The sequence below is a fragment of the Mus caroli genome, unplaced genomic scaffold (assembly GCF_900094665.2).
Source record: "Mus caroli unplaced genomic scaffold, CAROLI_EIJ_v1.1 scaffold_17648_1, whole genome shotgun sequence".
In the NCBI taxonomy this organism is placed as follows: domain Eukaryota; kingdom Metazoa; phylum Chordata; class Mammalia; order Rodentia; family Muridae; genus Mus; species Mus caroli.
In genome coordinates, this window is record NW_018389248.1 from 9,004 (window position 1) to 22,218 (window position 13,215).

General features: G+C 39.3%; 1 protein-coding gene across 1 annotated transcript; it reads left to right on the forward strand.

Moving 5' to 3' along the window:
- Positions 1–262: 262 nt before the first annotated feature.
- Positions 263–5,519, forward strand: LOC110288016 (cytochrome P450 2C42-like; the record flags this gene model as incomplete). Its single annotated transcript, XM_021154476.1, has 3 exons — positions 263–450; positions 2,230–2,371; positions 4,894–5,519. Coding segments are annotated over 3 exons (512 nt in total), but the record flags the coding sequence as incomplete, so codon positions are not given.
- Between the last annotated feature and the right edge of the window lie 7,696 nt (positions 5,520–13,215).

Genomic DNA, 13,215 nt, shown 5'->3' on the forward strand with positions numbered 1-13,215 from the left:
TACTCAATATTCTTCTGTTTATTATTTGAAATCAATACTGATATTGATTTTTTAAGTATGCTACTTTATATGTAAGGGCTCTATATTGTTACACCTAATAGAGAGGATATTAGTATTTATATCACAGCAACTGTCACTTCATTAGCAAATATTATGTTTTCAGAATACTGCCAGGCATCTTCATCTTGCTACAAGTAACCCCGAGTTGGGGCCAGTGTGCCAATTCATTCCATTTCTGTCATTTTCCACTGTGTTAAATCAGCCAAAGTCCAGGAAGAGATTGACTGTGTGATTGGTAGACACAGGAGCCCCTGCATGCAGGACAGGCATAGCATGCCCTACACTGATGCTGTGTTGCATGAGATCCAGAGATACATTGACCTCCTTCCCACCAGCCTTCCCCATGCAGTGACCCGTGACGTGAAATTCAGAGATTATCTCATTCCCAAGGTAAGCTTCCTTCTCCTACGTTGTGCCTTAATGCTCTTGATCTCAAATTAGAGTGAGTGAAATTAGATCATTTGCCCAAGATATTGTGTCTTGCAATTTCAGATTACTAATGTTAAATAGAATGTTATGCAAAACTTTCAGGGAGTTTAGGAGATTAAACCAACCAAACCACAGATAGTATATTCAAAACCAGGCTGTACTAGAATTCTTTTTTTTTTAGAAGTAATTAGAGGTCTTTATTGAAAATTATTGAAAATTCTTATAATTTTCCAGCAATACTAAACATGTCTTTATCTGAGTAATTTACTTTTCCTTTATTTCAAATAACATAGAGATACTCAGTGTATATTTTTTACCTTCTTTTTTTTATATTCCTTCGCTTTATTTAATGTTTTTTACCTTTTTAAGAACTTACTGAGTGGTTGGTGGCATTTTTTTTTGGTCCCCACAATATAAGAAAAATGTAAACACTTTAAATATGGGACCTGGATACACTTTATGCTATTTCCAATAAAAGCTTATAAATTTTTAGATCACATCTTCGTTTGTGGCACTGTATACCTTTCACATTTTCTCTTGGCTGTTTTCACTTTCAAATAAAATTAAAAGTTCATATTGTCAGTCTTTGAAAAGACCCTTCTAGTATTTTACCAGAATGCTATGAAGTACACTGGCACATTTATCATAATTCATATATTAACCTATTAAATATTACAGTTCATATAATGTTCTCTGTTTCAGGGTTGCTTTATGTGTCAGTGTCCTCTAATAGTTTGCTCCCAGTTATAACTGTGGCATAAAAATGGATGATGGAGCTCTCACAGGGGTCACATGTTGTAAGGTGGGCTGAAGTGTGTTAACTCTGCTGCTAGTGGATATGGCTACTTCTTGTCTTAAGGTGTAATTCAGATCTCTCCATTATAGAAGTTCTACCATTTTCCTAATTAATAAAATCGATGGTATGGCTCATTGACACCTTATGAATATCCATTTTTGTGAATTATCTGGTCAGTTTCACAGTTTCAGTGTTTATACTCAAGTAAAGTGATGACCCTTACTGGAATTCTTAGAAATCTGCAAATTTCTTTTCTTTTTTTATATATTTTTTATTACATATTTTCCTCAATTACATTTCCAATGCTATCCCAAAAGTCCCCCATAACCTCCCCCCCACTTCCCTACCCACCCATTCCCAATTTTTGGCCCTGGCATTCCCCTGTACTGGGGCATATATGCAAATTTCTAAGTCTGTCATCTCTTTAGGTTTTGTCCAGCTGTTCTAACTGTGAACAGACATCATGTATATTTTAAAATTAAGGCAAATAAACTGTATGACAGGGAAAAACTCTCCATAATTTGGTTTTGACCACGTTATTCCAAAGACTTTGTTATTTTTATCAGACATTATTCAGGCAACATTACTATGAGCAGATAATTCTGATTTTTCATGTAAAACCTTACATTGGAAGCCACATTTCAAGTATGCATGATTCAGTAATAACAGGGGTGAAGTAGAGAACTGGGTCATGATGCAAAACAGTGTTAAGCTTGTTGATAACAGAATATAAAATTACTTATTTGGAGGACACTGTATCAAGATTACTGCCACTGGACTACTGCCAACCCATCCCCATGTATTACATGACCTGTCTGTCTAGATATGCCTCTGCTCTTGTTTGGACATTATTTCCTCATAACCTTTGGCTATGCCATACCCATTGTTTCTCTTACTTCTTAAACCTTTATATAACTTGACTTGTTTATTCTTCTTGTTTCCAGGGTACCACTGTCATAGCGTCACTGACTTCTGTGCTGTATGATGATAAAGAATTCCCCAACCCAGAGAGGTTTGATCCTAGTAACTTTCTGGATGAGAGTGGAAAGTTTAAGAAAAGTGACTACTTTTTTCCTTTCTCAACAGGTAATCAAAATTATTTCCTGGTCTTTTGAATCTTACAATATTTCCAACCCGTCTTCTGAAATGCTCACTGAGCCTTAGCTTCAGGAGTTGTGCTAGAGATGTATCTGCTGTAGCTATGCACCCAATGTTCACTTGTTCTTTGCATTTTTATCAGTTATGGTTTTCTATAAGGGTTTCTCTTTGTTTCAAAGACAAGTTTCTTTGATGCATGTTAGACAGACACTTGCCTGCAAATATTGATAATCAGAACCATGACCTCACTATCTCAGAGAAGTTGAGTAGGTTTCCAGTACCTGCTGAGGGGGCTTTAAGCCCAATTAGACAGCCACTGTTTACCAACAAGATGCATGTGTGTCATTATTGAACCCTTAGGGATATTTTGACATGCTTGGCATTATTGTGGATCATCAATATCACAGCAAGGTAGGAATATTGATTGCCAACTTCCTTCATGAAATTGTATATCCTAGAGGTGACAGGGAAACCTGACCCATTATATACTGCTGCTTAAACAAGACCTGAGCATATGCAACATCAATAGGTAACATGAAACAGGGAAGTCTCATTGGGTGCCATTCCTAAACAAAGAACTACAGGCACCTAAAGAATGCTAACAGCAGAAAAAATTTCTTTCTCTCCATTGATGAACCTCTTCATTGTTTTTACAATACTAAGTGGTTAACTTTTAATTCATATGCATACAAGTAACATTAATGGACTTAACATGGTGTATTTTTATATCTATATACACATATTACATATACATTTAATTATATGTATATATACATACACACAATCACAAACATATATTTGTAATTTATATGAAATAATAACAGAGATAGATCACAAATTTTAGAGGGAGCAAGCAGGGTATGGAAAAATTTATAGAAAGTAAAGGCAAGTATTAAATGATGTAATTATATTTGAATTTCAAAAAAAATTTCCAGGCAACAGAGTAATTTGTATGTATCCCTTGAAACTTTCCAACTTATTTGTATTTTCTTTTGGGATAGCAGATTAGCTTTGATCTAATCATTATTCCCAATGCCCATGCACTTTTTCTGAGACAAAACATATCTGCAGATCCACATTAGTTGTACTTTAGAATGTTGACTTATCCTTTCCAAACTCACCAACCTAAACCATAGCGTGGTTGGATTGTGTGTCTAGATTTATCATTAAGCTACTATAGAAGTTTTCCTAGATAGTAGGATACCTTTTTGTCTGTGAGAAAGGTAACCAGTCCCATGATAGCTCACTCCTTGATACCAGTCTTCTGTACAAGTTACTTTTCTTGTTTTTGTGTACAAATGCTGGTTAAGAAGCACCTTAAGAGTTTATTTCTGCTTAAGGTTTGAGGGAAGATAGTCTGTAATGGAGGAAGAGACATGACACAGAAGCCCTAGTTTGGGCAGGGAAATGATGGTTCCCTAGTAACTGCACACTGCCTGCTGCTGGAATTGCTGAAGGGCTGAAGTCAGCCCTTGTTACTTGGTGCGAGGCTTAGGGAAAGGATAATATGTAGCTCTGGGGTGGCTGGAAGGATTCATTTCACATCTTGGCTTAACATGAAACAGATGGCAGGCTAAAAGCTAGAGAAACTATAAACCTTCAAGCCACATCTTCAGTGACTGCGTTTTCATCCTAAGCTTCCACCTACTAAAGTTTCTACAACATTATAAAACAGCATTGCCAACTGTGGACTACATATTTAATTAAATACATGAGCCAATGTAGGACATATTGTATTTGGTACACACCACAGATTCTTTTGTAAGCAACTGTTTCTGCTGACTACTGCCTGTCCATTTGTAGCTGTGGACTTGCATCTGTGGTGACTCAGTTTGCAAAGATGTCAGGTTTTCCAGGCCCCAGAGTTGTTTAATTTTTACAGTTTTGACTATTCTCAAGATGGTTACTGGCTATAGTCCTCTGAGTATTTGTTAAGAGATACAAGAAGGTTTTCTTTAAAGTTCCCTAGTTATGGGATGTCATGATTATCTGCTTCTTTAGATTTTTTTTTTGTCTGGGTGGAGCCTTCTGTCCATGTTGCCCCACTGTCTGTTCTCCCTTTCCCCGCTCTGATGGTAGTCTTTCACATTATCCTGATATTTGGTTCCAAAGCAGTAGTATTCTGTCTCTTCTGAGGTATTATTATTCATATTCTCTGGAGTAAACCATCTCTCCTTTTGTGCCCCATTAAATACCAGGGTTTACCACAGCTACCCACCTCCATGAGCAGTAATGTGTTCCTTTATTTTCATTGTGTGGATGGGAAGTCCAGTGTTCAGTGCTGCCATTTCACCTTCTAAAGCTTTTTATACACCTACGTTAATACTGTGTTTCCTAGTATTAGCCGTGGAGAAAGGTGTGTCAATCATTTTTACATTTACCCATTCAAATGACTATCCATCCATCCATATCAAAGAGTGACATAGGTTCTCTTTTATTACAGTTTCAAGCACAGTCCTTAACCAAATAAGCACAAGGAGTTTATTACATTCTTTGTTTTTTATTTGCAGGAAAACGGATTTGTGTGGGAGAGGGTCTGGCTCGAACAGAATTATTTTTATTCTTGACCACCATTTTACAGAACTTTAACTTGAAATCTCCAGTTGATCTGAAAGACCTTGATACTACTCCAGTTGCCAATGGATTTGCTTCTGTGCCACCCAAGTTCCAGATATGCTTCATTCCCGTCTAAATGGATTTCCCCTAAAGACTTTTCCTTGAGGGTATAGCTCACCTCTTCTGTCAGGCATGTCTCTCTGACCCTATCACCAGAGTTCTGGGATTCCATATATATCCCTGCACAAACTGATCTATGTCCTTCTTTATTTATAAGGCAAATAGTGATAAACTAAAATAATACATCAAGATGTTTCTTCAACAAAATACACACAAAGAAAGCATGACATCTCTGACCTTCTATCTCTTCAAGATACAGAAAATGCCTATCTTCTATTTAAGGCAATTTTTAGGGTTACTGCAAAACAAGTCTGCAATTCCCTATGCTATGCAATGATTTATTGATTTCAGCCCTGTTCTTATCTGATGGTGAATTACTAACATATTATTATTTTAAAACTGAGAAATATGACAGTTTTTAAAGCACTGTGTGTTTTAAATAAAAGTATTATAATTCTGGTCTGTTTGCAAAGATTTTTTTCTTTTTTGGTATGGTCTCATGTAGTTCAGGCTAGACCTCAACTCATTATGCAGCTGAAGGTAACTTTAAGTTTCAAATCACCTGCTCCAGGTGTGTGTGTGTGTGCTAAGCCCACTCCAGTGAAGTCTGTTTGACCAGCCGAAAGGCCTGGCAGCACTCACAAGGCAAAGAGTTTCAAGAAAACTATGCTTCCTGGAACCTTCCTTGTCATTCCCACAGCCCGTATACTCAACCCCTGTCCCTTCGTTAGTCTGGTGTTTGGATCCATATTCTCTCTTTCAGTATTGTTTTTTTTTCAGTATTGTTTTATTATGAGTACCTTCAAGTGTTGATTTTTGACACATAGCTAAGCCTCCACCAGTGTTCCAATGGTTCCTAGAAAATCCTTGAAGCCAATGGTGAGCTTGGAATTCAGTAAGAATGTTACCTATTCAGTAATATTCAAATTCACTGCTAGTAGAAACCAATTACAAAGAACAGAGCTAGAAAAGCTCTGGGCTAGTCTGCATAGTGATTACTTAGGAGAATAGCTGAGTCCTACTCAAACACAGGAATACACAATGGCCTAGCAAATAGGTGGGTTGTTGCATGAAAGAGTTAGTGGAAGGGAATTCCCCTGGTACAGGTTTCTTCACTAGGCTCAGAGGAATAACATTAATCAGGTATTTACTAAAGAACCCCTGGTGGTGGGTTTAGCAATAGACTAGCATTGCATTAGAGCATTCACCTGGCTCCATTTTAAGTGATAAACAAGGCCTGGTCCTCACCATCTTTTGATGTATGCATTCTTTTGTTTTGTGTCACTGTAACTTGGCGGATGTGTTCGCCTGGTTTTTTGTTTTTCTTCTGTATAAAAAGTCTGGTGCTCGTTTGGACATTGCATTCAGATCCAACACAATCTCTCATGTCTGCATCTGTCTGTCAATTCTCCCCGACTCTATGCCAATCTGTCCGAACCCCTGATTCCCACAGATTGAGGGAGGCTGACTAGGCCTAGTCCGTGGCATGCATACACACACACACACACACACACATACATGTCACAAGCTAATCCATTGTCCTTCTTTGTACATAAAGCAAGTAGTAATAAGTTAAAATAATGTTCTACAATGGTTTTGTTTCTTCATAATAATACGTACAAAGAAAGGAAGAATGGTAGCAAGGCTTTTTATTCAAGTCTCACTAATAATAAGTGCAGGGTTGGATCAGAATGAGAAAAATGATGCTGTAAATGAACATACAGAAAGGGCCCAACTTAGGGAGGATGGCACATTAACTGTCATGATTCCTGTCCCTGCGATGGCGTTACTCTGAACATAAACACTTCTCGTGGTCTTTTCAGTTTGTGACTCTTAGCTATAACCAAGTATGAATCAATGCTTCCACCCTGGAAATCGTGTGCTGTGTGTATTATCATTTTCTCCCAAACAAGACCAGAGTTCTTGGCGTCTCATCAGTTACTTTTTCTATTTTCCACACATTTTGTTACATCCATAAGAACTACAGTAACTTGATTTTATGACTCTAAAGTCATTAGCATCATTGGATCACTAGAAAGCACACAAATATATATTCAGATATCATTAAATTCTAGTTAACATTTTTATTTCTTTCAGCCTATGTCAACCATTGACCTTTGCAGTTAAAAATTTAAATTCTGTATTAGCATGTGTATTGCATACCAGAAGAGGGCATCAGATCTTATTATAGATAGTTGTGTGCCACCATGTTGGAGTTTGAACTCAGGACCTTCTGAAAGAATATTCAGTGTTCTTAACCACTAAGCCATCACTCCAACACAGCCATTATCTTTTTAAAGTTCATTTCTCAAAGGAAGCTACTTGCCATTCTCTTTGTTATAGCTGCAAACACAGTGCCTGTTCCAGTTCAATACAAGAAGATAATTACATGTTTTTTTTTTCTTCAGGAAAATGTATTTGTGTGAGAGATAACCTGGCTCAAATGAAGTTATTTTTATTCCTTACTACAATTTTATAGAATTTTAACCTGAAATCTGTTGATCCACAAGAACTTGATACCACTCATTAATGTAAGATATTAATGCTTAGAAACTTATATATCTGTACATATACGTGGGCACATTTACAATTTACTTACAATACATACCATATATACATATGCACTTGTATGGAATTAACTATGATTCATTGTTAAACGGAACTCATGTAGCATGTATCTTGCATTTTCCTATTTTCTATGTAAATGTAACTTTTATTCATCAGATATAATTGCTGTTTTGGAGGCTTACTGTTGAAGAAGCTTACCCTTTCTATTCCTTTCTGAACTCTGGCTGGCTGGTTCAACTCACCTATTCTGACCCGATGTTCTTTCCTAGCTGATTAACCCAATCTGTCTTCTCTCAGCTTCATTCTGAATGGCTCTGCTTAGCCTGAAAGTAACTCTGGAAATGTGTTCTAATATTCTGGCTTCTTATTTTCTGGCTTCAATTGTCACTGATGATCTGTACTGAACTACATGAACTCATGAATGAGCTCAACTCCACTGCACTGCACTCAATGCACTGCCTCCAAACTCACTCTGTTCTACAGAGAACTGACTGACTCTCTCTTCTTGCACTGCTCTTAAATAGCTTCTCTTTCCTGTCCCATTCTTGTGAGAGTTGGGTGCAGCCTATCTGACTCTTTCTTTGAAATCTTTCTCTGATGCTTCACTTTGTCTGCCCCTCAACTGGATGCCACTTTCAAACATGGCTGTTTCCTTCCACAAACTAATTTTACCTTAAAAGTACATAGTAAACATGTATTGTAGAAAATTTTAATCCCAACCCAGAGTTTCTACCCTGCCTTGATCTTTCAGTTCCTGGATAAAAGACACTCACCTTTTATTATTTACAATAAACCTTAAACAGCACAAGAGCTGGGCAGATATCACCCTCTATGCTATTAGAATTTACTTTCCTATTGGTAACATTGAGTAATTACTTACTATATTTCATCTGGGCTGCTTTTAAATCCAATTGGCCAACCCTCAGGGCAACATTTTGATGACCCACCTAACCCATAGTGGCTTCTCCACCATTCCCTTCTCTTCCTCATAGTTCTTCCCCAACTCCAAGCCCTGGAATCCTCATCCCTGTCTATGTTTCTTCTGCTCAGCTATTGGTTGTTGGCATCTTTATTTACTAATCAGAAAAAAAAACTTAGGGGTAAGGTCACATAGTGTCATTTGGGTCTACGTGTGGACTCTCATCTCTGGGTTAACCAGGTCTTGAGAAACCAGTGTTAGGATTAGAATACAAGCAGCATTAGGCCAACCTGGGTATGTTTGTATTACAACCAAGGGGATTTAAGTTCTATGGTGTGTCTGCATTTCATCCAGATCACAGAGACCTAGGTCTTTGGATATGGTACCTTGCTCTATCCCTCTATACTTCTACAAAACAATATTCCAGGAAAAGCCTCAGGATAACAGAATGATGATCTAAATATGCCTCTCAACTTTATTTTTTACATTGTATTGTATTGTTCTATACTGTACTGTATTATATTATATTATTTTTGAGACAGGATTTTTCTTTGTAGTTCTGGATGTTCTGGAGCTCTCTCTGTAGATCAGGATGGTCTGGAACTCACTAACTTGCCTCTCTCTCCTGAGTGCATGGATCAAGGCACATGCCACCACCACCCAACTGACATTTTACTAGTTATGACAGTGACTATCCTTGACTTATTTTGTACCATTAACATGTCTTTCTTGTGATATCAAAGGTATTTTCAGCATCTAATGAAATGCATGGTATGTACTCACTGATAAGTGGATATTAGCCATAAAGTAGACATACCCTTGATACACCCACAGACACAAAGAAGTTAAACAAGGAGAAAGGCCCAAGAAAGGATACTTGAATCATACATAGAAGGAGAAACAAAATAGTCATAGGAGACAGAGGGAGGGAAAAGGGAGGGGAAGGGCAATGGGGAGACAGGATCGGTTATGGGGAGAGACAGGAGAGAGGCCAAGAGGGCCAGAAGAATGAATTGAAATTTGAGGTTGCTGGAGTTGGTGAATGGGGAATGGAGAGGGGAGGAGAATCTCTAGGAAGTCCCAGAGGCTCCCAGGAGTCAATCTGGATGGCATTAGCTGAGATGTCAAAGTGAGGTCCTGACCTCCTGCACTGCTACTAAAGACTGTTTCTGGGTTCATGGCCCTGATATGATGTGTGTGCATGTGTGTGTTCATGCGCAAATGTGCGCATGTGTGTGTGTGTGTATGTATGTATGTATGTATGTATGTATGTGTGTGTGTTGGGGGTCTCCGTTATTACCAAAGGACAAGAGGATATCCCTAGTTTGGGCTGCCATTTGGGGCCAGGTTGATGTCTGAGAGTTGTGCAGATCTAGCCTCATTCTTTGGAGGGGTCTTGAGGAAAAGCTGGTCCTAAAGGTATCAGAGCAGGAGAGCTGGCCCCAGTGCTCTCCAGCTGTAGAACTCTGAGAATAGGCACTGTACCTCATCCTGGAAGCACAGAAGACCTGGCCTTGGTTGCTTGTGAGTGCATCAGCCTTGAGTTTGTAAGAGTGGGAAAGCTGGCCCTGCCACTTGCCTACCATGAGGTGGAGTAGGCACTGGGGAGATGCCCTCTCCACCTGACACAGTTGGGAGAACTGGCTCTAGGGTCATGAAAGCTGGTCCACCCCACCCTAGCTGTAACACAGTAGAGCTGGCCCTGATGGCATGGGTGAGCCAGCTTCTATAGTGTGAGACTGTGAGAGCTGGCCCTCTCCCTTGTTGACTAGAGCATTGTGTGAGCTAGCTGGAGCAGTGCTGGAGACCTAGCCCCAGTAGTGTGGGCCCAGGAGAGCTGGTGAAACAAGAAATTTAGCTACCATCTAGGCCCAAAATACAGGGCTTTGAATTGTTCCACCCCAACATCTAACTCATCAATGAACTGCTGGAATACGTGAAAGGGCAGGTGTCTGTGAAGAATTCCTGTCAGGATCCATTACTGATCTTGTAGCAGAAGGCACAGGCCTTCAACCAGACCAATGACTCATTGTAATGAACATTTGTAAGTAAAGATTTGTGAATAAAAGGGTGTACTGTGGGACACATTGTGGTAGAATATAGCTTCAACAACAGGATTTTATGTTTTATCTTATGTATTTACTTATTTGTTTTTTATTATTAATTTTTTTTTATAGTCCAGTCATTGTCCTTTTCCTGGTTCACTCTCCCACAGTTACCCATTCCATATCTCTTCCCCCTGTCTACAAGAGGATATTCTGTCCACCCCTCTCTTCACCAGGCCTCCACACTTCCTGGGTCCTCAAGTCTCTCCAGAGTTAGGCACTTTTCCCACTGAGGCCAGACCAAGGAGTCATGTGCTGTATATATATTGTGCTGTATATATGGGCTTCAAACTAGTTCATGTATGCTGACTCAGTGAAAGAGAGATCTCAGGGGTCTAGGTTAGCTGAGACTACTGGTCTTCCTATGGGGTCACCCACCCCCTCAGCTTCTTCCAGCCTTTTCCTAATTCAACCACAAGGGTCCCTGACTTAAGTTTGTTGGTTGGGTTTAAGTATTGCATTTGTCTCCATCAGTTGCTTGTTGGGACTCTCAGAGGACAGCCATGCTAGGCTCTTGTCTGTAAGCACACCATAGCATTAGTAAGTGTCAGACCTTGGAGCTTCCCCTTGAGATGGATCCCAAGTTAGGCAGGTTACTGTATCTCCTTTCCCCCAGTCTGTTCTCTATTTTTGTTCCTGCAGTTCTTTTTTACAGGAACAATTCTGGATCAGAATTTTTGACTTTGGGTTGGCAACCTTATCCCTCCACTTGATGCCCTGCCTTTCTACTTGAGGTAGACTCTACAAGTTGACTCTCCCCACTGTTAGACATTTCATCTAAAGTCCCTCCCTTCGAGTCCTGAGAGTCTCTCACCTCCCAGGTCTCTGGTACATTCTAGAGGGTAACCCCAACTCCAACCCCCTGAGGTTGCATATTTCCATTCATTCTACTGTCCTTCAGGGCTCCTCTCCTGACTCCCCATTCCATTCATGATCCTGTACTCTTTTTCCCTCTCCCTCCCTCTGCCTCCTGTGCATGCTATCTCTCTCTCATGTGGGATTGAAGCATCCTCATTGGAGACCTACTGCTTGTTAATCTTCTTGAGTTCTGTGGATTTTATCCTGGGTATTCTGTGCTTTTCTTGGCTGATATCCACTTATTAGTGAGTATATGCCATTCATGTCCTTTTGGATCTGAGGTACTTCACTCAGGATGATATTTTCTAGTTCCATCTATTTGCCTAAGAATTTCATGAAGTCATTGTTTTCAATAGCTGAGTAGTACTCCATTGTGTAAATGACTACCTTTAGTGGATTCATTCTGTTGTGGGACATCTGAGCTGTTTCTAGCTTCTGGCCATCACAAGTTAGGTCTCTATGAACATAGTGGAGCATGTGCCCCTGTGTATGGTAGGGCATCTTTTAGGGGTATGCCAAAGAGTGGTATTGCTGGGTATTCACGTAGGCCTATTTCCAATTTTCTGAGGAACCTTCAGATTGATTTCCAGAGTGGTTGTACCAGCTGGCAATTGCACCAGCAATGGAGTAGTGTTCCTCTTTCTCCACATCCTTAACAACATGTGTTGTCACATGAGGTTTTAATCTTAGCTATTCGGATTTGTGTAAGGTGGAATCTCAGGATCATTTTGATTTGCATTTCTGTGATGACTTAGTTTAGCCATCCAGCAGCCATGGGCAAACTTCATTTACTTGAAAGGGGCACTGGAAATAAGGTAAGTGGGCTAGAAAAGGATGAAGCCTAGAAAAAAGTTTTGATCAAGGTTCAAAGTTTAATAATAAGCTTTGTGTATATAAAGGAAAAAACCCACAAAACACATCCCCTTCTTCAGATGGAGTATGGTGTAGCATCAAGGTCAGTGCAGGCAGCCAAAACATCAAAGTTCCCATGGGAACCTGCAACTGCAGCCAAGACAGATGTCTCTGTCCAGGTTGATAAAACCTGTCATGGTTTATATTCGAGGTCTGCTTAGCCTGCTCAAGGGTGGGAAAACTGCTCAGCCTTTTCAAGGCTGGGAAAGGCCTGCTCAACGTTGAGAAGGCTCCAATTAAGAACTTTAAACATTTCTGTGTGTGCTTCTAAGGCCATTCAAACCATTCAAGACCCCTCTGCTGTGAATTCCCTGTTTAGATCTATACCTGTTTTATTTATTTATTTATTTATTTATTTATTTATTTATTTATTTGATTGAGTTGTTTGGTTCTTTTTTGGAGTTAAGCTTCTTGAATTCTTTATATGTTTTGGACATAAGCGAACTATCAGTTGTGGGGTTAGGGAAGATATTTTCCAATTTGTAGTTCGCTGATTTGTTCTCTTCAGAAAACAGAGGATTTTAGGTTTCATGAGGTCCCATTTATCAATTCTTGATCTTAGTGCCTCAGTCATTACAGTTCTGTTCAGGCAATTTTCTCCTGTGCAGATGTATTCAAGGTTCATTTCCACTTTCTCTTTTATTGGATTCAGTGTATCTGATCGTATGCTGTGGTCCTTGATCCACTTGGACTTGAGCTTTGTGCAAGTTGACACATATGGATCTGTTTTCATTTTTCTACAGCCGTGCATTAGACCAGTATCATTTATTGAAGACGCTTTCTTCTCTCTCTCT